Source organism: Cheilinus undulatus, linkage group 5 (assembly GCF_018320785.1).
Source record: "Cheilinus undulatus linkage group 5, ASM1832078v1, whole genome shotgun sequence".
Taxonomy (NCBI): domain Eukaryota; kingdom Metazoa; phylum Chordata; class Actinopteri; order Labriformes; family Labridae; genus Cheilinus; species Cheilinus undulatus.
In genome coordinates, this window is record NC_054869.1 from 49,022,040 (window position 1) to 49,049,832 (window position 27,793).

General features: G+C 38.2%; 1 protein-coding gene across 1 annotated transcript; it reads left to right on the plus strand.

The window, feature by feature from the left end:
* Positions 1-1,604: 1,604 nt before the first annotated feature.
* On the plus strand, positions 1,605-27,774 carry arrdc1a (arrestin domain containing 1a). The gene is made up of 8 exons (XM_041787248.1): positions 1,605-1,750; positions 10,929-11,039; positions 14,904-14,954; positions 18,042-18,196; positions 20,479-20,661; positions 23,674-23,850; positions 24,240-24,771; positions 26,462-27,774. Exons 1-8 carry the CDS (start codon positions 1,633-1,635, stop codon positions 26,497-26,499), a joined length of 1,365 nt encoding a protein of 454 aa, XP_041643182.1. The 5' UTR covers positions 1,605-1,632; the 3' UTR covers positions 26,500-27,774.
* Positions 27,775-27,793: the final 19 nt, after the last annotated feature.

Here is a 27,793-nt window from a genome sequence, read left to right on the forward strand (position 1 = left end):
GCCATGACTCAATCATTTTGTAAATTACATGTTAGGTCAAAAAGTAACAGATTATACAAAAAATAAGAATTGGCTCTATGTATGTACAGAAAGATACAATTAGGGGTGCACCCATTGTACTGATCACCGATTTTTAAAAAGCCTGACCTGTTGATTCTGCTTTTGGCTGATACAGATATTTTTTTAATAACTGACAGCATACACCTTCAATGTTCCAATCTTATTTTATTGAAAAACATCGAACAATATCTCTGAAACAATACAAACTTGTTGTTTTAACTGCACATGAGGTAGTTCTCTCAAATATAAATGAAAAGTTTAGAGCATTGCTGTCCACACTAGTAATTATATCACTTCTTTTAGTCTTTCATTTTTCACATTTTAGTAGGTAGAGATAGATGAGATCAATGGATAAGATCGGTTTCATATGTATCAGCCAATCGCCGATCCCCCAAAATTAAGGAAATCGGCGCTGATCAATCGGCGCACCCCTAGATACAATTTTGTTTAAAAAGACTGAAATATGCAGATGATATCGAAATAAATCCTTGAAGACATGCAAAAATAAAACATCAGTAAAAATGAGTTTTGAATGAATAAATGTACATTTATATTCGGGAGATATCTATAATATCGTGACGCAAGATATAAATATTACATATATTTATTTGATTTAACATTAGGGTGTTTACCAGTTTTTTTTCAAAGCAAAAACAAAAGCTCACAGTTACTGGAACTGATATTTAGAAGAAGTAAACTGAGGGAAAACACGCTTTTACCTCATGAATATTGCAGTCCTACATAACAGACAAGTGCTCAAATACAGTCATGAAAACATACAAACAATAAAGGACAGTGTAAAGGATAAAAGAGTAAAAAAAATGTCTGGACTTTCAGAGCAGAGTAATGTACAAAGTGAGATTACAGAAATTCATCAGATGCAGTGATATTATCCAGTTCCTTTTTTCACTGTTTACGTGTTTGAGAGTCTAAATGTATTGTTGTAGTTCACTAAGGGATCGAGGAAAGTTAGGTGTACATTTTCTTATTCTGCATTTGTGAATTTGGAATTCCCCATTCAGTTTCGTTAAGCAGACAATAAGTTCAATGTTACATTTGTCATGTCTGTAATACATTTTAACATTTTTACAACCAACACTAATAATGTTAAATTTAATTTGTTATGTTTATGTTAAAAATAGTTTTGAACATATATTCTATCAACAAGTTCCAGAAATTCATAGAATGTGTACAATAGTAAAATAAATGTGTTACAGATGAAATAGCCTATCATCACACATTATCTCAAGGCTATCTGTTAATTTAAGATACTGTAGATATTGGTGCACTATTTTGATATGCAATTCTTTAACCTTGTTGGAAATGTAGAAAAAATGTTCCACAAAGCTTTTCCTTTTGTGGTAGTTTTCAGTTTTCGCAGATTAAACTGCGTATATGTCTACATTTTATTTGAAAAAGTCAACACCATTTAAATCAAAGTGGGTTTCTCCCACTTTACCTTTTCCGTGACGTCACGTGTATGGGCGGGGTTTGAGAGCCGTAAACGTGCTTGTTGTTGGCTCTGAGCGCACAGGTGAGCTGTTGTCAGTGTCCGTGTGGGTCAGGAGAATCATGGGAAAGCTTCAGGAGTTTGAGATCGCGTTTGACGACAAGAAAGTGGTGTACAGTCCGGGAGACTCCATCTCTGGGACCGTGAGGATCAAACTGGGCCAGGCTCTGCAGTGTAAAGGTGAGAAAAGAGCTCATTTATTCAGGTAACATCTGCCCAACTGGTGGGAAACAGTCGCTGTCGCTAACAAGGAAGTGAGAGGTTTAACCGCACTGGTTGTATAATGTGTCATCAGGCCTTTCCCGCTAGGATTTAACTGCATATGTTAAAAACTACTTAAAACATGTTTATATTGATGTTTGTTACATGTGCCTCACAGATTAATCCTCCTACAGGTAGAGTTCAGGAATATTTTCACTGGTACAATCTTTTTAGATCCTCTGAGAAACAGCCATTTAGGACATTTTCTGAAGAAGTCTGAGAAATTACGAATTAATGAAAGGACAGCCTATGCTGTAATTAAACATGGAGATTAGACCAGACATAAAATAAGATGGGTTAACTAGACTTGTACCTTTTATTTTAGATGCACTGATTATGTACATTAGGACTGATATGGATGCTTCATGTAACACCAGTGTTTCCCAAAGTGTGGGCCGTGGGCCCCAGAGGTACAGTAGGTGGGCTGTGAGAGGTCATTTTAAAGTACTTTAAATCAAAGAAGAAAATAAAAACCCATTTTTCAATGATCATAAAATAGAAATGATCACTTGTTTCTACTTTAGATCCCAGAAGCTACAAAACACACAAGTTTTTAAAACAAATTACACCTCTTTATAACTTTTGTTGTGTACAACAAAACGGTCACGGTTTAACTGGTGTTGGATTAACTGGTAAATTTTCACTAATCATTCCATTATGCCACTGACTTCTGCTTTTAAGAATTTATCGGTGTCTCTGGAGATGTTAATGCTACTTGGGAAGCATTTGCAGTACATTTACAGATATGATTATAAGTAAAGAAAATGTAAGTGTCTTTACAGATGCCAGATCAGAATAAATGGCAGTGGCTCATTAATTGTACTCTCTGACCCCACAAACACTTTACAAATAATGTATCTGGAAACAAAGCTTTGCATTAAAATTCCCTGTTAATGACACAAAAATATAATGTGCAAAGATAAATATTTCAGTTGTATGTTATGGTTGGAGAAGGGTGAGTCCTAGACGGTTTTTAGGTCTCAGATTTGTCTGCAGTGTATTAAAGTTTAGGAAATGCTGATTTCCTGATGATACTGTAGATTGTTCTCACTTCTTTTGGAGAAACACTCTCACCAAAGCAACATTTTCTCTCGTGTAATAATAAAAAGAAGGGACCGCTTCTGCTCAGTAAATGTGTTTTTAAGCATTTAGGCAGCAGATATCAGTGCTGAATAAACTGGACACATCAGGGGAAAATCGGCTGATTAGGGCTGGGAAAGTAATTGCAAATTGGATTGAATCACAATATGGCCTGTAGCAATTATCAAATCACAGACCGTGCAATACTTACTGAACCTGACATGTGTCTTAATACCAGCTTGAAACGATTTTCTTGCAGCTATTTTTTTTTGCTCTACACATGGTGCATACATTCAAGTGTCTTATTTTTCAGAATAGTTTATAAAAATCCTACTTGTCCTGTTCATGAATATGACCTTCTCAATAAAAAACGCGAATAATATTAGAATAAGCATGCCCTTTGGTATATTTATTTTTGGTTTATTAGTAAAAAATTGAATGAAAGATTGAATGAAGTCCTTTTCAAAATAAAACATTGTGCTAAATTTTACTTTCTATTGATTTTACCCTTTCTGCATACAATTTTATTAAAAATCCAATAGAACAGTCAATTTTAATCACCAAACTGGTGTCATTTAGGGCTGAGTTAAACATTATTAAGCTACTTAGAGGACGTTTCAATATATAACGATACATATCGTGTATCTGGAAAAAGCAAAAATATATCGCAATATAATTTTTAGGCCATATCGCCCAGCCCTACTTCAAATGATTATCTGATTTAACACAGCTCAGTTTAAGTAGTTTTTGTTTACAGACTGATGATCTCTAGAGGTGTAGTGATTTATCGATGAATAGTGATAAATAGATTGGTTGATTGATGATTCAGTCAGATTGATGGAAAGTCAAAACACTGATTTAAATCCAGGCTTCAAGCTAGTAATTTTGTGTAATTTTACCAAATATTTGATCATAAATATTATTAAAATATTTAACAAATATAAATGGCTACTTTTTCACATGTTTTGTTGGAATAAGATCCAACATGGACCACAGATTATCTTCTTTGGGTAACTTTTTTTTCTTATTTGTTATTGAAAACATTCAATATTCTAATTATTCATTTTGTTTCCATATGTCCAATTAAGAGTCTCTGAATTGACATTTTTAAATCCACCTGGACATTTCTGCACAAAAACACTGATAAACAGTCATTTTTAGTTTATTTTACACCAAATTTAAACCTGAAGTTGTGAATGCATGTGATCATGGCTTTATTATGCTTTAAAGCTAAAATATCCCTGCCATAACTCGATAATTTACAATTAAAATACCTGGTATATTTATCTGAAGAATAAAATGCTAAAAAAAAGTTTTATTTGAGTTGGTTAATGCAATGGAAGGTAACATGAAATTCAGCTTCATAAGGAAGCATGGAAGCTGCTGTTCTGTTGCTGTACCTCATTCATGTTTTGCATCACTTAATTGTGTCCGACCTCCATGATTAGCTGCCGTCAGCTGTTAAATAAATCATCCAAGCTCACCCCTGTTACGCTGAACATTATGCAATATCACACATCATGACTTCTTGAGTCGTTGTCATGTTTGTCCCTGAATACCTCTGTAGGCGGTGCACTTAAAGCCTGTGGTCTGCAGTCTTTGTCTGTGTTGTGAACTGAATTGTGTAGTAATTCTCATTGTGAGCGGTCAGAGAAACGTTGGAGACGGTTTATTTTGAAACACGACACCGTTGTTGGATCAGATAGCAGACAGGTGTTCGCTGACAAAGAGCTCTTAGTGGGACAAAAGGACAAAAGGTTTATGTGACGACTCATCTACCCGTGCAGGAATTTACATTATTATCACTGTATGAGATCTGAATTTGGATCTCAGTGTAAACGTCAGATATTTTGAACATTACAGACATAAAATGAATGACATAATTATAAGGTACAAAAACACAAGTTTTAGTTTGATTGTGCGTAGTTTAAGAATTTTACAGCAAAGACAAGAGGCACAACAATAAATGAAATATGGCAATACTGTGGGAGGAAATCAAATTAAAAACAACCAGTTACAGCAGCTTCAAACTAGAACAGAAGAACCTGGTGAAGACTGGAATTACACAGGGAAAGTCAGAAGATAGATAATGATGAATATGTCTAAGATTAGAATAAATAATAATAAAATCAAAGAAAAGAGACAGCTGCTCAGAGCTGATTTAATGTTCTCCTTTGTTTTAGACATCTAAACTCCTTATTTTCTCATGTGCGACTCTTTGTGTTTAGTAAATGTGCCGCAAAGGATTCAAGGGAAAGTGATGGATTAGAAAATTGGTAATTCATGCCTGTCTTAAACAAACACAAGACAAGTAGGACAGCTTTAAAATCTCACCTTGCTACACAGCGTGCCAGTGAGGGTGAGCTAAAACTGGCCGGTTAGTTTCTCTCTTTATTGTTCCAGTTAAAAGCAATTCTGAATTAACTGTGTTAATTGTTTTGAATGACTGTTGAAAAGAGCAGAACAATACCCAAGTGTTCCTGAAATCAAGTCATGAACAAGTTTGGTCACCCTGAGTCACTCATTATCAAAAACTGAAACTAAAAGAGGTCAAATGGAAGAAGGAAGTTGAAGTTGTAAAGCGACAGAGCATCACCTAGGGCCGGGAAATTAATCTGAATTTAGATTAAATTAAAATATATCCAACTGCAATTTTCAAATTACAGAAGGTGCAATATTTCTTTGCCATAATATGTGTTTCAAAAATACCGATTTAATTCAATTTTTGAGGCAGATAACACGTTTGCATGATGTTCAAATGCATCATGCAAACATTCAAGTGTCAATTTTTGGCTAGAGTATTGCAAAATGAATATACAGTTTTACTTGGCAGAGAAGGTTCTGCTCAAAAGATGCTCCTGGGTTAGTCAAGCAGCCTGCTCTGACTTCCCAGAGAGCAGATAGCTAGAAGCCCCTATATAGATAGATTCACTTATGGCAGTGTATAGTGAAACCAACAAAATTATTTTGGAAGCAATTAATCCAGAGTAGCATGAATCTGAATATGCAACAGGCTTTACGTTATAAAGGAGGTGGCTGGGGTGGGGGAGGTTAAGCTTTACTAGTCTGCATTAATGCAAGCAGAGACTGGTGAGAAGTAATTCATATTTAAATAGACTGCTGTGTTGAAAGAAAGAGCTGTGATTGGCTGTAGGAGCTGAGGCACAATATTGGCATTGGCAGACTACCAGCTGATCGTGGTTGGGAGTATATACGGTCCTAGATCAGGTGAATAGGGAGGGTGATCAAGCACTGGGGTTGGTTTTTGGGTCAGGAATTCAGTATGTGAGCTGGCATGCTGTTTTGATGAAAATTGAAACCATTTTTCTGCGTCTCTCTCTTTGGACTTTTTCTCAGTTTTTCTACCTGTTTGTAATAGCATTGATTCAGTGTTGATCCTTCTGCAACCCACTCATTCTTATATTGGGTTTTTGATTATTTCCAACCATTGTTCTGTTTATAGAATGTTTTCAGAAGCTTTTAAAGCGCATGGGCGCCCAGAACGTTCATGGGCTTGGACATCCTCTCTGCCTGTACTAAATCTTTTGTGCCATTCAAACACATGTGCATGTGACATGTTGGATTTGAGTGCATACTATGCTCATGTCCAAATTGATAAATGCTGATCTGTGTGTGGAAACGACTGTACAGCAAATCAGGAAAAAAAAAAGCTGTCAAGAAACAGAAACCTGTATGAATAGAAATAAAATAACTAAAAGTTGGTGCAACTGTGCCCTACAGTTAAGAAAAGTCCTCCTTTTGACCTTCTTTTGTGCTGGAGCCTAAACTCCCTGATCATGGAGTGACCTTCTCTCCTTGAGATCGTTCTCAGGTGCTTTCCCTTCCTCTCCCTCTCCCTCACTCTGTCTGTCATCTCATTGAGAGCAGATCTCATGTGCTCAGGAGTTTCTGTTTGAGGTTCCTTGTTGGGCCTCTGGTCTGTTTGCATTCCTCTTCAGGTAGAGCCGGTCGGACCGTCAGCTTCACAGCGAGGCCGCCTCCCAGCAGGAAACGAGCTTTCACTCCAGGCAACGCTTTGAATCACTGAGGGATTGTGAGAGATAAGAGAAACATTCATGACTGTGTGGAGAATAAAATCACACCACATTAAAATAATCAAATATGGCTCAGCTCTGATTCAGCCAGTGTGGACTTGGGCAGATATTTTAGATTTAGTCTTGATTGTTTGATGAAAAACAAGTTTTACTCACACTTAATGACGTTTACCTTTTGTGTAGTTAAACCCTATAAGCATGGGATCAAGAGCGCTCTGATACTTTATGATCATCACATTAGATGTCTGTGTTTTTAAATCTGTGGGAATATACCCTAGCACTGCCTGCTTCACATATGCATGTCATGGAATACACACACATCCATCTGGAGAGTAGACACCACCAACGGGGTCTGAGAATGACAATGGCAATTTTTTGCAACATCTTCACAGATCAAGCTCCGTATTAATATAGGAGCGCTTCTTTGATATCACCTTAACAACTCTCCCATCCATTGAACTTGTAAGTCCATGTATAGTTCCTGCCTGTATTTCCTTTGAGGATGCCAGAATTGCCTCCCAGAGTTTCTGTTTTGATATAAACTGCCGTCTACTTTCATAGAGATTCCTTTTGAGGATGCTTCACAAGTTTTCCAGCAAGGTTGAGGTCAGGGGATGGTGGTGGCCACACCATGATTTTTTCTCCCTTTATGCCCAGGGCAGCCAAGGCCTCAGTGGGATATTTTGCAGCATGTGTTAAAATGATTTTACTCCAGATGGCATGGTTCTTCTTTTTGCTCCATGGCAGGAAACTCTACACTCCACTGTCATTTTGACACCTTTAGGCACCCTTAAAGGGGCCTAGCAACTCACTTCCTATGACTCCAGCCCAAAACATCACTCACCCAACTCCTTGCTGACATTGCAGCCTTGTTGAGACATGGTGGCCATCCACCAACTATCAAGAACTCCATCCATCTGGACCATCCAGTGTAGCACGGCATTCATCAGTGAATAAAACTGTTTGAAAATGAGTCTTCATGCGTTTCTGAGCCCACTGCAATCATTCTCCTTGTGGGCATTGGTTAAGGATGGCTGAAATACAGCTTTATGCACATAAGGGAGCCTCCGGAGGATCCTGCAGCCAGAGATTCTCGGGACTCCAGAGGCACCAGCAGTTGCAGATACCTGTTCGGTACTCATCAGTGGATTTTTCACAGCTGCTCTCTTTGCCTTACAGAAACTTTCCTTAATTTACCTTTATCTGAACGAACCCGTCTGCACTTGATCACACACAAATCTTTTCACAGTTCGATGATCTCTCTTAATTTTCCCTGAAATATCCAGTGTTTTCATACCTTTTGCAAGATACTGCAGTATTTCACGGTATTGATCTGCAGAAAGATGTTTCTTTTTCTCCATATTGCATTAAACCTGTGACTTATTTATAAATATGCAACAACTTCCTGAAGTATCTTCCATTTAATTAGACTCACCTGGCAAACTAATGACCAAGCCTAATTGTACAAAAGTAATGCACTAACAACTCCCCAGTATGGTATTTGTTGGGGTATGAAAAAACCCTCAAAACAGCATGCAAAAGTTGTGCAATGAAATATCCCAGACGAGTCTTCACTGTTTTTTTTCTCCTGATATGTCACGGTATATATCAGGGCCTGAATTTTGCTGCAGGATTGCGGGAACCATGCACAAACTATTGAATTCCCATAAGTCCCACTCTCAGAATACTGGAAAATCCTGCATTACGTTTTAACTTTACAATTATTTATACAGTGCCCTCTTCTGTCTTAACCATTAACATCTGCACGGTTGAGAAATGATAATCGGTAAGAGTATTAGCTCGCTTTCTCTCCCTCTCCTCACAGATAAACACACATCCATTTAGGCTGTTGTGAGCAGTGGTTACTCAGGATGAATGATTTAGAAAAATAAGCCAGTTGCATTTTTTCCCCCCAATATTATGAAAGTTCCTCATTTTATGTATTTCTCAATAAACAAGCAATAAATCATTCTGTATTACAAAAAACACAGTATTTGATGGATTAAACTAAGGCTGAACAATTTTTTGAAAGATTCAAAATTATTTTGACTCAAATTGCAGATTTGATATGCGTTTTTGTATTTAAGGGAATGATGATTTTATGTCTTTAATTTTCAATTGGAAAAACATAGAAATCATGGGATATTTGATTTTTTTTTGCAAACTATTCTTGAAAAATTTTTCACTTAAATATTTGCATGGCCTGTAGAGCATCAACATCTCTGCATCAGGAAATGTTTTAAAGTATTATTTTGACATACATTTCATATGAAAGAAATATTCCCTCTGTGATTTGAAAATTGCAGGACATGTTGCTATTTGATCTAAATTCTGATAAATTGCCCAGCCCTAGTGTCAGCATAGCATCCATGAAGGAAGGCTGCAAGCTCGCCAGTGCATGGCCTATCCAGGTAGGCTGTAGTTGCCAACTTCAGGCGCCCTTCTGGGATTGATAAATCCATGCATAATCTTTCTATTTCCTCTTTCTGCACTCATTTGCATGCACGTAGTGTCATGCGCTCTGCATCCTGAAATGTTTTGGTGTGTTTTACATCGTGAACGAGGCTTGTCCTTCAGAAGGCCATACCTGGGAAGAATGAGTGGTAATTAAAGCCTTTTATTAAACATAGTGCAGCTGAAAATGGCTGAAGATCACACAAACAGATGTGAGAGGGGAGGAGGGCTGAGGTGTGTTGCTGATCAAACCCCAAGTCTGACAATACTTTGTTTGATTTTAAAGGTCCAAAAGAATAATCTACATTATGTCAGTCTGTTTTATTTATTTAAAAAAAATTAAAACTTATCTGTGTGTATTTGAGCTTCTAAAAAAATCCCCCCATTTCAAAATGTGAATTTCTGGACTTGTAATTAATTATGAATCATTACAGTAATAGCCTCTGCAGTTTTATTAGGGGTTGGAGAAGTGATGCCATGGTGCTGTCATGTGGACGTAGCATAGGTGTCAGATGTCGCCCACAGTTCCTGAAGAAGGCACTCAAGGAAGCAGAATGCTTGCTCAGGAGTTTTAAACATCAGAGGGAAATTTCCCCCTTTGCTGCCTGATCAGGTTATAACCATGCTTTGACGTGAAGTCGGGTCTCATCGTTAAAATAAATGAGCTATAATTTCCTTTTTCACAGAAGAACAAGAATGCCAGGATTTGCATCCGTGCGACTTTGTCCTCTGGTGATCCTCTTGAGAGTTTCTGCGTTCCAGAGATAAAAACAATGAATAACAGCAACGCTAGTTCACATCTCAAGACGCAACCAGACAAAACAAACTAACTGATTTAATCAAATCATGATAACGTGCTCTCAAGGACACCCACTCTGAAATTTTAATATCCTGTCAAAGTCAAAGTGCATTATTTTGGGCTGGTTTTGTTAAAGCTGCAGGTAAAAACGAGGCTGAAACTCTGAATTTATGCTATAAATAATAAAGATCTGATAATTGTAAGTTTGCATAGCTTAGTGAACAGAGTTTTGTTTTCAAAGGACTGAAATTCTCAGTGTTTTACCAGTGTGATAAATGATTCTTTTAAATAATAAAACATGGTTTGATAGGTGTTGCGTGCATCAGCCGCCTAAATGATCTAATCCAGTGTATCCTAACCATTTTTCCTTAAAGCCTCCCTACATGCACCTAGGAAAAAACACAGGACCCAAGAGAGAAGAAAAAGTGACACACTGCCACCAAAATCAACATAGATTTTAATTGTTCCACTGATAAAACCCTTTTCTTATCAAAAGACCTTTGTATAAACGACTTGACAACTGTTTTATCATATTTTTATTCAATATTTATGGATCTATTTTTGGCAGCCTCACAACAGACAAAGCCTCGTGCCCCACCTAAGATCTTCGGCACCCTCCCCGGGGGGTCCTGTACCCCAGGTTGGCAACCAATGATCTAATCTACTGTTTTTTTTTTTTGTTTTGTTTTGTTTTTTTTTTCCTCTGCAGCAATCAAAGTGAACTGCAATGGTTTCTGTGGCATCACAAGTAAAGTTAACGACACGGCGTGGTCAATGGAAGAGCAGTACTTCAACAGCAGTGTCTCTGTAGCTGACAAAGGTACGTGAGCTGAACACACCTGAACCTTTAATTGCATCAAAAAAAATGAACTAAAGGAATGAAGCTACTCGTATGCATGCATCGACTGTGAGCACAGACAAAAAACATGATTTAAATTACCTCAAATATCAGGGATATATCAGAAGATATGGTGATATATCATCATCCACACAAGGGTCATTTAACAATCAAAACACTTGACTGAAATATGGATATTGTACAAAATGATAAGGTGTTTTGCACAGATTTCCTTGCCCATTTGTCTCATCATGCTGGCATTAATAAGAGTTTAATTGGCTGAAGAGTGGACAGCTGGATTACAGTAGAAAAGTAGACCAGCGGTGAAGGTAGCAAGAAGATGTGAAAGCCACTTTTGACTCCAAAAGGAAAAAAAATGTCTATTCTAGCTCTTAATAATGCTGTAAAATTAACATAAATTACAGTTAATTTTGCAAAGTATTGATTATCCCAGCCTCATTCTGTCATGATATTATTGTCATCATAGCCTATATATTGTGTGTGGTGTTAAATCTGAGCTACACTGCTATTACTACCATGTCAAACATGTTTGATATTTATGATACCAGATAAAGGAGGCTGCCACTTGATCAGAACAGTAAAATGATTGTATTGACATCACATTCTAGAACAATATTTAAACAAATAATAGGTTGTTTGCAGATGACATCTCGCAGCAAAGGAGAACATCCCTTGGGGGGCAGGAAGTTGTTTGTTTAAAGCCTAGAGAGCCACTTGTGTACAGTTCGTTTGCACAAAGCTGTCCAGTGTGGTTCAGTAGCTCTGATCTTACCTGTGTTTCCACAGCTGATGTCTGTCCAGTCTCCCTCATGATGGCAAATCCATCTCTTTTAAGAGATCCAGATTATTTAGCCCAGCCCAGTAGAGCTGGTTGTTCAGCTCCCAAATAGCTCTTCATTTGATACTAGTTTTGCTTTATAAATGTGGATTAATTAACAACAAAGTATGGTGGGGAAAAAAGATGGCACTCAAACAAGAGCTAGCTAGCGTAGCTAACATTCAAGAGCCGTTTCCTAGCACCGATTCATTCGTGAATGGTTCATCATCACTCAGTCGCTCACCCCACAAGCTCTATTCGGTTAATAATACATCACTGTTTCAATTAAAAGCATGTTTGTGTCAAAACAAGGATCTTTATGTAAAAGGGGCTTAGTGAGCCTCTTGGCTCAGTACAAGTCTATTCAAGACTCTTATTTCCCTTCATCTGGCTAGACGATGCTAGGAGGTCTGCAGGCCTGAGTAATTTGTGATATTGACCATAGGGGTGTAAATCACCAGTTTCCTCACGATACAATACAATATCGATTTTCAGAACAACGATTCGATATTCGCTGATATCACAAAGTCTGCCAGGATTTGATTTCTATTCGATTTGATGTAGAGGCCTGCAATTGATATCAGATGATTTTGTGAACCCATTTACCACAAAGGGAAAAAAACACAATACTGATACTCTCTCGGCTGCTAGCCATTACCTGCTGTCCACGTCTAACAGTGCTGTGACTCGTGGATGGGCAGAAACTGTCATAACCAAGCATGTAGGGAGACTTTCAAATTAAAAGCGTAAGGTAAAAATGGCGATTAATATCAATGTTTATACTTTCAATCGATTTGACTGAATCATTGCTCAAACAATCGATATATCGATCCAGATCGATGAATTGTTACACCCCTAATTGACCACCATGCCAGGTAAATATTTGAAAACATTCATTCCTGACGGCTGTCCCCCACTTCCTGACCCCCAACAGGCATTCTGGATCACGTGATTGCAAACATCCTATTGGCTGTGACAAGATTTGAATCAGGTCTCACCCTTTAAAATAAAAATAAAAATCGAATTGTTTAGTGAGCAGCCAGCCTTATTATTTAGTATCTGAGAGGGTGTGAAATCTAGGGATTTGATTAAATTGATGTGTGAGAGCTCACAGCTCGCAAGTAACACGTTGGAGAAAAGCAGAGTATTCATTCCCACCAAGTTGTCTGCCCACCTTGTTGTCGTGGGAATTGCAGTGGTCTATAGAGATTTTGCAAATTACTCTTGATTTAGTATAATTTTTGACATTCTAAATTCTATTAGACGGCATAAAAATGGAAAAAGCGGGGCTGTCAAAGGATTAAAACCTTTAAGCCTGATCATTTCTGAACTTCTATAACTGAATGTTAAAAACTGGCTCAAAGGAAGAGAAAATAAAGTGAGTCAAACATTAAGTAAGCTATAAAAGAAGTTAATTTATTATAGATTAGAGTTAGAATAATCATAGTAATCATTGTGATGAATGAAATATATGGATGCATCTAAAAAAATGTGAATATTGTTTAATTTTTTCCCCATGATTTACTCCAGAAAGTTAAATTTCCATAAATTGTAGATGCATCTCATACAAAGTAAAACATTTAAAGACTTGATTTGTTTTAATTTTGATAATTACTGCTTGCAGCTCATGAAAATATAAAACCTGCTAGCTCAGAATATTAGAATATTACAGAAAAGTCTAATTTGCAAAGGTTTCCTCTTACTCTGCTTCAGTATACACAACCATAATCATGAAGAAGACTGCTGACTTGACATATGTCCAGAGGACAATCATTGACTTCCTCCACAAGGAGTGTAAGCCTCAGAAGGCCTCTGCTGAAAGGGCAGGCTGTTCTCAGAGGCTGAATCAAAGCTTATTTATAGAAAGTTGACTGGAATGGAAATGTGTGGTAAGAAAAGGAGCAGAGGCAACAGGGGTAGCCTTAGCCTTCAGAGGACTGTCAAACAAAACAGACTCAAGAACTTAGGGGAGCTTCACAAGGAGTGGACTGAGGCTAGAGTCAGTGGATCAGGAGCCACCCCATACCTAGGCTAAGGAGGAAAAGAACTAGTCCATTGCTCAGTGCTTCAAAGTCCTGTATTCATATGGAAGTTGATTTAGCATTGCATGTGGAAATCAGGGTCTCAGTCTGGAGGAAGATTAGAGAGGCCCAGAATCCAAGGTGCTTTCAGTCTAGTGTTCCAGTTTTCACAGTCAGTGATAGTTTGAGCTGCCATGTCATCTGTTGCTGTTGGTCCACTGGTCTTTATCAAGTCCAGAGTCAACACTATCAGCCGTCTACCAGAAGACATTTATGCTTCCGTCTGCTGAGAAGCTTTATGGTGATTCTGATTTCCTTTTAACCTGCCCGCAGTGAAGCCAAAACTACCAGAAACTGGTTTGCTGACCGTGGTTTTACTGTGTTTGATTGGCCAGCCGACTTGCTTGACATGAACCCCATAGAAAATCTCTAGAGAAATGTCAAGAAGAAGATGAGAGACACCTGACTCAACAATACAGATGAGCTAAAGGCTGCTACCTGAGCAACCTGGGCTTCATAACACTCAAACAGTGCCATGGGCTGATTGGCTCCATGACACAATGCAGTTATTGATGCATATGATGATTTTTATAACATTCTAATATTTTTGAGATAGTGGATTTTAGATTTCTTTGAGGTGTAATCCTCAACATTAAATCAACAGAAGTATTGAAATATTTCACTTTATGGACACACAGCTTTAGAGGAAATACTCAGACACTGGTTTTGTTTCTAACACACAATGTGAAAAAGCCATAAACCATAATCAACACTGTAGCATGAAAACAATACTTTCTTGCCTTGGAAAGTAGATGTACTGTGGTTAAAAATAACTGAAGTGTGAAGACTGCAGAGGTGAAGCTTCCCGTTTTTCCACTGTGAATTCTGCCTGCAGCCCCGAGGCAGATCAGCCTGGTGGGAAACAGCAGAGCGATTGTTCCTGTTTCCACTGACGGATTTTATCTGTGCTCTTTGTTTCCCTCACAGGAACCCTGAAACAGGGAGAACACACTTTCCCCTTCAAGTTTCTCATACCAGGTAAGAGGCAGAGTGATGGGATTAGTTTGTGTCGCTCTGTCTTTCTTCTGTTTTCTCTCTGAATCTCTACGTCTGACAGACAAGTCCTGGCATGTTCATATTTACCCTCATTTGTTTACAGTGCAGGATGGGACTCTTCATCATTCACTGGGTCTTATGAGTATTGTGTAAAACATAGCACAGATTTACTGTAGTTTGTCTGAACCTGCCTCAAATTCTAAAGTTCCCATGTAACCAAATAGTTGTATTTAGTTTTTCAACACTTATATCCTACACTGGTATTACTCGTATGCCCATATCAGACTTAATGTAGCTGTTATCTGCTCTTTCTTGTGTTGTGTGCTAAATGTTGATTTTTCAAAAAGACTAATAATGAAGCTACGATCGGTAAAACAAAACTAAAAAACAGAACTTCTCAATAATTTTATATTGTTGCAGACATATTTGGTGTTGATTTTTGAGATGATCATAAACATATAACATAGAGAAAATATAACTTTGACCAAAAAATGTACTTATTATAAAGTGTTTTACCAGGGTTCATCCTCAAAGGATCTGTTAGTTTTTAAGACAGTAACTTTAAATTTTGAAGTATATTATATCATTAATTTACAAGAAACCATATTCAAAATTTTGTGTTTCAAAAAGTCATAGATTTATGAGAAAAAGTTAGTTTAAAAGTTATAAACTGTAATGTATGAACTTGGAAATTTCAAATTTATGAAGTCATAAATTTGAGATGGACAAAAATTGAGTTTAAAACATCATATATTTATGAGACAAAAATAGATCCAAGGTTGTACATTTTAACTTTATAAACCTGAAATGTCAAATTTATGAAGTCATACATTTCAGAGGGAAAAACCCCAAACCCCCTTTTTTATTTCGTAGTCAGGAATTTTATCTCTATAAACTCCAAATTTCAAAATTACAAAGTCATATATTTATGAAGGAAAAAAAAGGAGTTCAGATCTCATAAATTTTAACTTTACGGACTTGAAAATGTCTGATTTAAAAAATCATAAATTTAAGAGAGGAAGCCCCCAAATTTTTGAGTTTAAAAGGTAATAGATTTATGAGGGATAAAAATACTTGTATAGTTTGAAGCCATACATTTTAACTTTCTAAACTTGAAAATTCAAATTTATACAGTCATACATTTAAGAGCGAAAAAATGATCCAGTTTTGAGTTTACTGATAACCTTTAAGAATTGAGTTTTTTTTTTTTTCCAGTCGTTGATTTATAAAAGTTTGTCCAACAAACTTTCCTGCTGTTCCTAATGCCACTGACTAATGCTAGCATCTATTGCTGCTTCTTATTCTGCAAATAGTCTGTCATTAGAATGACTTTTATTTGACTTAAAAGATGTTTGAGTTTTTCTTTGTTCTTGTATAATTATTGCTTGCCAAGTATTACAAACACAGTCGTGTTATCCTCCTCTGAAACACTGAAAAACTCCCACATGAGTCAAGTAAAGATTAGTAAAGCCACGTTTAGTTTGCACTGTGGTCTCAGCTCAGCACAAGGTTCTTCTCTTAATGACGGGCCACATATTGTCATACCAACTACATTTTTGGAATGTGTAGTCTTGTCAACAGAAGCTTTAAGTATTGAGGAATTTTATCGGTTAATATTTTACTATCAGAATGATGAAATACTTTTTCCTATACTGCTATAGTAGGATATTTACAATAATTTATCAGTACCAATAACTGTCATGCATCCCTAGTTGTTGCTAAAGCATGTGGTTGTACAGATTCCCACAGCACACCTAGACTTGCCTTAAGGCACCTCAGTATATCTCGCCACACTATCTGGGAACCACTGACATGCAATAGGCAGTAAGAAGAGGCAGTTCTTAATGTTTTGGCTTCACTTACAGACAGCTGTGTCCATCTTTATATGCAATCTCTGGTTTAAATGTAGTCAGTCTTCCATATCTGTGATCAGTGTCTTCCTACATTCCTGTTGCAAACGTGCAAAATGACAAAGCACTCTGATAGCTGAGCAGTGTAAGGTTCAGAAAAACACACAGGATGTAAACAAACCTAGATTATTTTAACAGCATTGAGTGTCTCTTCGGTAAACATGGCTGCCCTTTGAATATGGTGAGAAGAGCATTTGAATTAAATAAAAGAAGGGTATATTGCTGTAGGCACTGATTCTCCCCAGGATTTCCATCGGTCACCAATATGTCCTGTCACCTGATGTCTGCTGTGAAGTCACTTTGTTCCACTTACTCATAACAGAGCCATCTAAAGACACTCCCTGATGACGTAGGCAAATTCTAGATGGACAGTTAAACAAACAAGAATTGCAGTCTGGATTGATGACTTTGTTTTCTTAGATACACGAATGTGCCAACATGAAGTTATACCTTCCTAAAATTGTTTTTAAATTGATTTCGCAGAGCTTCAACATATTCTAGGACCAGGTAAAACAGATCTAAACAAAAAGACAATGAGGTTATAGTCTTGGATATTAAACTTAGAATCATTAAATGTCCACATGGAGAGATTTTCTGTTCTAATTCTGTGTAAGAGTAATTTTCTTTGCATAGTCATGGTTTAAGCCTTTACACCTTTTCCAATACTGTCAATTCACATGTTTTTTCCATGTGTAATTAAGATGTGCTTTCCTAGCAACAAACAATAGTACAAAGCCAGCCCATGTGCTGAGTGTTTATTAGGTCACTTATCTTTAAAAAAACTTGTTTGCAGTCTGTTGAGAGGAGCAACACTGAAACTCAAAAGCAGCCAAACCAGTCTGCTCGGTCTTTTAAATCCAAACACATCGGTTAAAATGTCTGGATGTTTTTACCACGACAATGACAGCAGATATGTCAATAAACTCTTCAGACTTTTGTTTACACGTTTACATAACAAACTCAAGAGATTAATAGCTTTTGAATATTCTAACAATCTTTTAAATAGAAAAGTTGTCATCCTTTAAACTGCATGGAGTAGGATTCCTCTGTTATGTAATCCTGTCCTGTCATCTGCCAAAAATTCCATTGCACAATTATGACACAGTTAAAGTCATTCCTATCACATAATCAGATGAATATGTTTATTTTCTCTCTACAGAAACGGCGCCAACATCTTTTGAAGGAAACTACGGTCGGATCATTTACAGAGTGAGGGCTTTTATCGACACGCCGCGGTTTGCAAAAGACTACGACACAGAGAAACCTTTCTACATGCTCCGACCTCTAAACCTCAATGAAGTACCAGACATATGGGTGAGAACGTCAACGTGCATGTTTTAAAGCGAATCCTACACTGTTTTTACTAATGCAGGGTGTTTGAATTTAAAGAACAAAACTCAAACATCTTCCTTTTTATTGTTGGGTCAAATTAGAATATTTTAAAGGGCACGTCCAAAACTCTGAGCTGGCCAAACTCCTTCATTACAAAATGTTGTTTTTTGTGTTGTTCCAAATATCCTCCCACATGTTCTCATTGATATCCACATGCAGCTCCTTCTCCCAGGTCCTCCTTAGTTCCTGAGAACCAGCAGTATGATAGCTCCTTAGAGTGTTTTACAGCACATTAATTGAGGCATATCTAGCATTACAGAAAATTTGTTCAATAACTGAGACATTAGAGTTAGATAACAATGAAGTCTTTTTCTTGATATAATCTGTGATCTGAAAGAAGCAAAATAGGTCATTTCTCAGTATGTTATATTTCTGATCAAAGGTCATAAGGACCTCTTCGTTGAAAAGGTCCCCAAGAGAAGATATACCCTGAGATATCCAGTGTTTGAAATCTAAATCTATGATACCTGTCTGAAAATCAGGGTTATTAGTAATAGGGGTGAGCATGGATGTTGATCCAGATCTTCCTTTTATGTGTTTTACTGTCCTACAGGCCTTGACCGTATTGATAGTTATTGGATTGCTGAAACTATTTTTAACTGATTTAACATTATCTATGAAGAGCTGGTTTAGGAGGGGGAATTCAGAGAGGAAGGTCTCAATGTCCAGCCATATTGAGGAAGTACTATCACTGACCCATTCAGTTACATTTTTTAGAAGAGTTCTTAGTTGATATTTTCTATGGTCTGGAAACTCCAGACCTCCTATATCAACTGGGAGTTGTAAAGTAGTTTTACGAGAGGTCTTTGTTTATGCCATGTAAATGCACTAAAACATCCTTTTATTTTACGGCTTGTTTTATGAGTGAATGAAATGGGAATCCCTCTCATTGGTAGAGCAAATGAGGGAGAATATTCATTTTCAAAAATGACATTCTACCCAGCCATGATATAGGGAGGGATTTCCAATGTTCAAGGTCCTACTTTATTTTGTCAAGCAATGGAGTAAAATTACTTAAGAACATCTGGCTGAAAGCTGGTGTAAATCCTATGAAGGTCCATCTAAAAGGGAATAGGTGAGCAGAACCAGGTACCTGGATTCAACTACCCAGGGGCATGGCAATAGATTTGGAAAAATGTATTTTATACCCTGAAAAGGCACTGAACTCTGTGATTTGTTTTATTAGGTGGTGAACTGAAACAGAAGGATAGTTATGCAAAACCCCTTCATAAAAAAATCCAGAAATAAAACACTGTACAATGAAATTGGAACATTGTATTATGTTAGCAAATGCAAGCCCCAATAGCAAAAAAATGTTGGATGTTGTGTAAAATGCGAATAGATACTGTACTTTAGCAGCACTGAATCAAAACTGGCATCCTCATTGTCAGTTAGCAGAGTACATCACTGCATTTACACATGTAAGTTAAGACTCTACTCTCCAAAGCTAAAACCATATACAGTGCATTCAGAAATGTGCTCCATAATGCTTTATACATTTTCATTGCAAGACGGGATACTCCATGAAGACCAGTCAAGGCAATGCCCTCTTTCACTGTGAAGCCATGCTGTTGTAACCCATGCAAAATATGGCTGAAATAAGCAGGGATATGTCTGAAAAGATGTCTGCAAGGAAGTATATGTTGCTCCAAAATCTGTATGTACCTGTCAGCATGAATGGTGCCTTCACAGATGTGTAAGTGACCCATGTCATGGACACTAACACACTCCCACACCATCAAAGATGCTGGCTTTTAAACTTGATAACAGTCTGGATGGTCCTTTTCCTCTTTACCTCAGAGGAATCGATGGCCATTATTTAAATAGGCTTCCTGTCCCTACTTTTTTTGTAATGTGGTCCAGGCATCAAGTTCAGCATGAGTGCATATTTCTTGAAAAAAAACAAAACAAAACAAAAAAAACCCTAAATTAAATATCTTGTGTGTTCTCCATGCAGTTGAATATAGGTTGACAATGATTTGCTTTCACTTTACTGTTTTTATTCATGTTTTCCACAATGTCCCTGTTGCAGAATTGGGTTTTGTAGTGGTGTCTTGATGAGTGTCTTTATATTAATTGTACTTACCCTGTTATCTGTCTTATCATCTAAGAACCAAAATAAATGTGCTTGAATGTTGGATTCTTACGTATCAACATCAGTCTTAACTGTTCCATGCCGATTTACCACTGCTCTCTCCATACAGGGGAAGTGTTCGTCTGCAGTGACTCAGCAGTTCACGTATATGCTGATGAAGACAGGCACCGTGGTCCTTAAGGCTCAGACTGACATGAAGGGTTACACACCTGGTCAGGTCATCCAGGTGATCGCCTCCATCCATAACCAGTCAGGGAAGAACACAGGCAACATGGCCGCCAGCCTGATGCAGGTAAGCCTGTAGCATACCATAGACAGGGCAGGTTGTGTTAAGCCTCAAAAACTAAAATATATATACTGCGTTCCAAATTATTATGAAAAATTTATTTTAGTGTCCTAAACATTCAATTTTTTGATTTTCAATTAAACTCATGGATGGTATTGTGTCTCTGGGCTTGTTGGATCACTGAAATCAATCTCAGACACCTGTGATCATTAGTTTGCCAGGTGAGCCCAATTAAAGGAAAACTACTTAAGAAGGGCGTTCCACATTATTAAGCAGGCCACAGGTATCAGCAATATGGGAAAGAAAAAAGATCTCTCTGCTGCTGAAAAGCAATGCAATAGTCAATGCCTTGGACAAGGTATGAAAATAATAGGTATTTCACAAAAACTTAGGCGTGATCAGCGTACTCTGAAGAAATGTGTGGCTGATTCAAAGCACAGGCAGGTTTGTGCAGATAAAGGCATAATCAGGAAGGTTTCTGCCAGAGAAATTCATCAGATTAAGAGAGCAGCTGCTAAAATGCCATTACAAAGCAGCAAACAGGTATTTGAAGCTGCTGGTGCCTCTGGAGTCCAACGAAACAAAAGGTGTAGAATCCTTCAGAGGCTTGCAGTCGTGCATAAACCTACTATTCAGCCACCCCTAACCAATATTCACAAACAGAAATGGTTTTAGTGGGCCCAGAAATACATGAAGACTCATTTTCAAACAGTCTTGTTTACTGATGAGTGCCACACAACCCTGGATGGTCCAGATGGAGGAGTAGTGGATGGTTGGTGGATGACCACCATGTCCCAACAAGGCTGTGACATCAGCAAGGAGGGGGCGGAGTCATGTTTTGGGAATCATGAGGAGAGAGCTGGTCGGCCCCTTTAGGGTCCCTGATGGTGTGAAAATGACCTCAGCAAAGTTTATAGAGTTTCTGACTGACCACTTTCTTCCATGGTACAAAATGAAGAGCAGTGCCTTCTGTAGTAAAATGATCTTCATGCATGAAAATGCACCATCTCATACTGCAAAGAATCCCTCTGCGTCATTGGCTGCTATGGGCATAAAAGGAGAGAAGCTCATGGTGTGGCCCCCATCCTCCTCTGACCTTAACCCTATTGAAAACCTTTGGGGCATCCTCAAGCTAAAGATCTATGAGGGTGGGAGGCAGTTCACATCAAAACAGCAGCTCTGGGAGGCTATTCTGACATCCTGCAAAGAAATTCAAGCAGAATCTTTCCAATAACTCACAAGTTCAATGGATGCAAGAATTGCAAAGGTGATATCAAAGAAGGGGTCCTATTTAAACATATAACTTGGCCTCTTGAGATGTTTTTGATTGAAGTAGCTTTGATTTCAGTAAATATGACCTCCTAATGCGGCAAATTCAACAAATATCCATTTTCAGTTCTTTACAATCTACAAAATGTTCAGAAACTCTATTGTGCATAATAATGTGGAACAATGCATTTTTGATTTTTTTTTTTTTTTTTTTGGAAAAAAGAAAATATCATTGGGAGGTTTGTTTAATAAAATCTGGATTATGCTCTAACGGTTGATGGCTTGAAAATTATACTGACTTTGCATTGAATATTTAGGAAGATTAGAGAAAAATATCATTTACATAATAATTTGGAACGTGGTATAGAGTCAACGTACTGTCAGTCATCTATTCAATCCAATGTTTAACACTACTTAATGTTAGTATTTTATTACAACATACTGTATCAACTTCAGCTGTTGATGCTCCCTTTTAGTTGTTTCCATAGTCATAGTGCATAGCTTTGTGAAGTATCAATATTTGCTGTTAGCTCTGCATGTTAACACGACTGTATTCCTAACTAGGCATCCCTTTGTACAAACAAAACACACAAAGAGTCTTTGAGCCATTAAAAAAACCAGGAAGCTAAAAGCAGATCAGGTCCATGAAATGCATGCGAATAAAGCTCAAACAGCCTCTGGTCTTTATGTACACGTTAATGAAATGGAGCTGTATATCTCCTTAACTTATTAGGGTCCTCGCTGCCCAAAGGGCAAGGACCCTATTATATTTCGTCCATTTCTTTCTTCTTATTATTCCACAACCACTTTAAACCTTAATTTGACCCCCTAAACACGCCCAAAAACTCACCAAAATTGGCACACACCGCAGACTCTGCAAAAAATTTGATAAAATGAAAAAATTAACTCCAAACATGCCAAAATGTACTCTCTAGTGCCACCTAGGCACACTAAAACGGCTCTCACGGCCAGTAGGAATGTCGTAGAGAGATCAAACCAACATTGAAATGCTTGTCTCATCGAGACCCACAAATCACACACTGACACCCCTAACCTATCTCAAACAGGAAGCCGGCAATTTGCCTTTCAAAATAAAAATTTTCAGGCAAATAGGTCTCCAAACAAAACGTGAATGGTATCAGCTTGAAACGTGCAAAGAAGACACACTAGACCATGCTGATCAAAAGTTCTGAAGGAATTTGTTGTTTCTCGAACGGTTTCCAACTGAAAAGCCCTCAAAGTTGGTAAGCCCTGAAGAAGCTCTCACAGCTCCTCCCATCCAAATGAATGGGGTGAGTAGGATTCAGCTCCACATACGCTATGGCAGTTAGGCCTCTACACAAAAAACCAAAGGTCCTACAGCTTTAAAAATTACATGGATGGGTTCCTGACAAAATTTACAACAAAAAAATCTTATTTTTAGAGAGATTTGATCAAAATTGTGGCATCTGTGAGGTGAGGTTCAAAAAAATTTCAGTCAATTTGACTCCTGAAAAAAAGAGCAGTTGGTGATGATGTCACTCACTGATTGACAGTTCAAAGCAGCTAGTCATGTGACTCACTGAAGGCGGGAAAATGGAATGCATGACAGAGCTGCAGGTACACACCTCAGTCTAACTTTGAGCAGGTCTAAGGGTCAAAAAGGGATGAAACCCTCAAAGTGGAGGTCAAACGGGCATGAGGGACGTGCGACAGAGCGAGGACCCGACCAATGCTGCTTGCAACTTTAATTCTTATTTGTGTTTTCAGAGAGTGACGTATGAGATGAAGAGGCCTGTCCATGATATGAGAACGATAGCGGAGGTGGAGGGAGGTGTGGTGAAGGCCGGTAAGGAAGTGGAGTGGAAGGAGCAAATCATCGTCCCTCCTCTTCCTCAGTCCTCCCTTGTTGGATGTGATCTTATAAAGATTGAATATTATGTCAAGGTAAGATCATTCTGCTCTGTACTATCAGCTGTGTCACTCTGTTGTCATGTGTATTGTTTTTCCATATTTTTTACTGCTTGACATACAACCAGGGGTCATTTCACCACCAACTGCAGTAGTGGCAGACATAATATATCAAAAATTTTCCTGCTGTTCTTGGATTTTGGAAAACGACAGCGGTCCAGTTAAATGTCTGAATAGAGCAACTCAACTGGGTGATAAATTTCTATTTTCTCTCAATGTCATATCTGTTAATGCTCTTAATATTATGAATGTTCCGTCTTTAACTCAATAAAGCACTTTGAATTGTTTGATGTAAATATTGTTCTATAACTAACCTGCCTCGCCCCTAAATTTAACTGACACTGTGGCTTTGTTTTCCTCACCAGGTCAGTATTAAGTCTCCAGACGTCATGTTGACATTACCTGTCCACATTGGAAATGTCTCACTGGACAAAAAACTGCGCTCTTCAAAGAAAGCTGCTCCTCCTTCATCCTCTGCTGCTGAACCTACACCGGCCCCCGTCTCTACCCCCGACACCTCCATCTCCACTTCTGACAACAACCCCTCGCTGCCCCCTCGCCCTGCCCCTAAACCAGCCCCCCGTCCCACTCCTCGCCCCAGGATGTCCTCCAGTCAAACCCCAAGCGCTCCCCCTGCTGATTTACAGCAGGGGGCCGAGGGCGGGGCTCCGATGAATGATGGCTACCCTAACAAGCGCCAGTCTCAGCTGGTGTCACCCAACGCCTTCAGCTATGCCCCCGGCCTCTTCTTCTCCCAGAACCAGCAGCAGAACGAGCCCCGTACAGTACCTGATGGGTCCGCAGGGGCCACAGCACCGTACCCTACTGGGGGGGCCACCGCCATGCCAACCCCTCACATTCTGCCGCCAGACTACAGCACGTCATCTTACCCACATGGTCAGTTTGAATTCACCTACTCTGCAGCATTTAGAATTAGGATAAAGTGGTTAGTCAACCAGCTGGTTCATGATCTCTCATCTGGTCAGAGAATCTTGTAGGGAAAGATAGGAGATAGGAGAGCATGTAGTTCTGGGCTGTCCAGGCACAGAGAGGAAGCATTGGTAGACAAAGAGATTCGGAGGATAAGACGTTATTTTCAGATTTTTTTTTCACTGTGGCTATACTCCAGAAAACAAAGAAACACACTGAGGAATTGACACAAATGTGTAGGCAGATGGCAGGATTTTCTTAATTGTGAAGTGAAGCATTAAAGCATTTTCACTCTGCCCTCTGCCACAGCCTCTACTCCCACTGCCTCTTTTATTCACCGGTTAAAAGTGTTGTATTAAGTCTCTTTATCATCTTATTAAATTATTAAAACACACACAATAATGGTAGTGCCTGCCAGCTGAGAGGAGGATCAGGAGAGCCACATCCATTTTCAGAGAGGGGCGGAGTCAGACAGCTCATTAACATTTAAAGCCACAGAAACAGAAACAGCTCATTCTGAGCAGGGCTGAAACAGAGGGGTTTTTAGACATTCAAAATCCAATACTGGAGTGTTTTTCAGCAACAAACTTCACAGGCATGTTTTTGGGACCCTGAGACCAATATAAAGTTGTTTTAAAAGGGTGAAATATGTCCCCTTTAATTTAATCTACCAGGAGGATGGACTGAGGACACTGACACTGTTTGGACCAGTGTTACTCAACCCTGCTCAACCAAAGAGCCAAATTGTTGAAACATACCTTTGCAAGAGCCACAATTTAAGTGGTGAAAAGTGGTAAAAAAGGGTTAAAGTGGCAATAAATCTAAGTTAATGTGGGGAAAATGCTCAGAAGTAGCAAAACATGGGTGAAAAGGGGCATATAGGCATACAATTGCAAAGACTGGGTAAAAATGTCAAGAGTGGGGAGAAAAAGTGGCAAAATGAATAGAAGAATAAGTTACAGGTGGCAAAAATGGTCAAAAATTGGTAACAACATTGCAAAAAATGAGGGAAAAGTGACTAAAATGGGCAAAAAGCAGTAAGAGTGGAAAAGATGGGGAAAAGAAGTGGCATTCAATAACAAAAGGAAGCTTGAATGGGCAAGAAGAAATGGCAAAAAAGGGGGAAAATTTTGCAAATAGCAAAAAGCAGGATAAAAGAGGCAAAAATTGGTTTAAAACGGGCCAAAAATTGGACAATTGTGGTAAAAAGAAGTGGCGAAATAGGCTTAAAAAGCAGAAAAAAATCATTAAAGGTGGCAAAAGGGAAAAATAAGGGGGGAAAATGCATCTAAGGACAATAGAAATATACAGTCAAAAAGGTAAAGGTTGACAATGAAAGCTATAGCTGCAAAAGAGTGTAGCTTGCTGAGATCTGAGGTCAAAGTTACCTTTTTAAAGGTTTTCCAGGCAAAAAAAATCAAAAAATCAAATGAAGACCTAGAAGAGCCACAAATCAAAACAGCCACATGTGACTCTAGAGCCACGCGTTGAGTATCACTGGTTAAGACTAATCTGGAGATAACCTCCATTTTTTTAACAATGGCCAATCAATTGATTATTATTAGAATTTAAGCAGAAATTGGCCCGCTAATAAATATTGAACTGTAGTTCTAACTGTGAAATGTAACAGACTGTTTTGTGTGATTGTTTCCTCTAGAGGCTCCTCCTTCTTATGACGAGAGCTGCAACACATAAAGGACCTGGGAATCTCCTCCTGGATGAAGATTCATCATTAAATCAAACAAAACCACCAGTTCCAGCTGTATTCCTTGTCATTTTGAACCTAAATGTAAGTTTTAGGTTTCACTGAATCAAGACTTTGATTAGAATTTAAAGGGAATTACCCCTCAGCTTTGCTGCCCAGTAAGCAAGGACCTTCACTAATTGCAGTGGGACTATTCTTCATTTTACATACTTTTATAGCACTTTGAATAAAAGGATAGATATGGGGTTAATGCTTATTTTATGTGCTGTTCTTTGCATAGAAGTTGTGTTTTTAGTTATGTAAAAATCACTGGCGTCTGTGATGTCACATTTTATGTTTAAAAGTCTGCACAAAACAAATCAGATCATTTAGTCTGATTAAATTCTGTTTTTAACTCACATTCATATTTCCTTCCCTTTGATATCATTATTATCTGATGCAATCAGACTGAATGGATGGTTTGCTTTGTTCAGCTCTTTTTATTTACCCTTGATCAGTTTTTTAAAGCAAAATGGCTGGTAACAGTCCAGTCTGAAGTTTTGCTCATAAAGCTCTGTCATGATAAAACCCCTGATGTAGTTTAGCTTCTGAATATTTCTGCCAAGTTTGATCATTGTTTATGGAAAGCCTTTTTAACATGTAATTTTAGAGGATCACAATCAGACACATAAACATTGTTATCTAGACTGGGGGATTACCCTGCCCCCCTAATCCTGCAGCTATATAAAATCGCGAATCAGGTCATTTCAATACAGTCTGTTGTTAGCCCATGTCACTGCCTTCATTGAAGGTCAGCCGCCAGCTACATGCTGTGTTTTTGTTCATTGTCAGGTACATTTTCAAAATCTTTAAGCCACAGTGGTCTATGGGTTATTAAACGTATCATAACAGAGAGATTTGTGCCAGAAAACAGTAAATCTACTCCCCAATTTCTGTCCCTCTGATTTGGCACAGAGCAAGGCAGCTGTGCTCTGCCTAGAGTTCACCCTAAGGTCAGGGGTCAGGCTAATTTCTGGAGTGCTTGTCTATTTTTCACTTTAACCAGAGGCAGCAGGAACAAACATTTTACCTGCTGAATATGTGTTTTAATACATATTTCACATTTCTTTGGTCCTGGATGATTAAAAGAAGCAGACTGTGACTGTCTCTCTCCAAGCAGCCACAGTTCATGTCTGTTAGCATTGTGATGCTAATGTTTAGTTAATTACTCAATGATAGACATGGTCAATTCCTGCCAAGTCTTTTACAATAAAAGCCTCCAATGATAATCTTGTTGAAGACTTT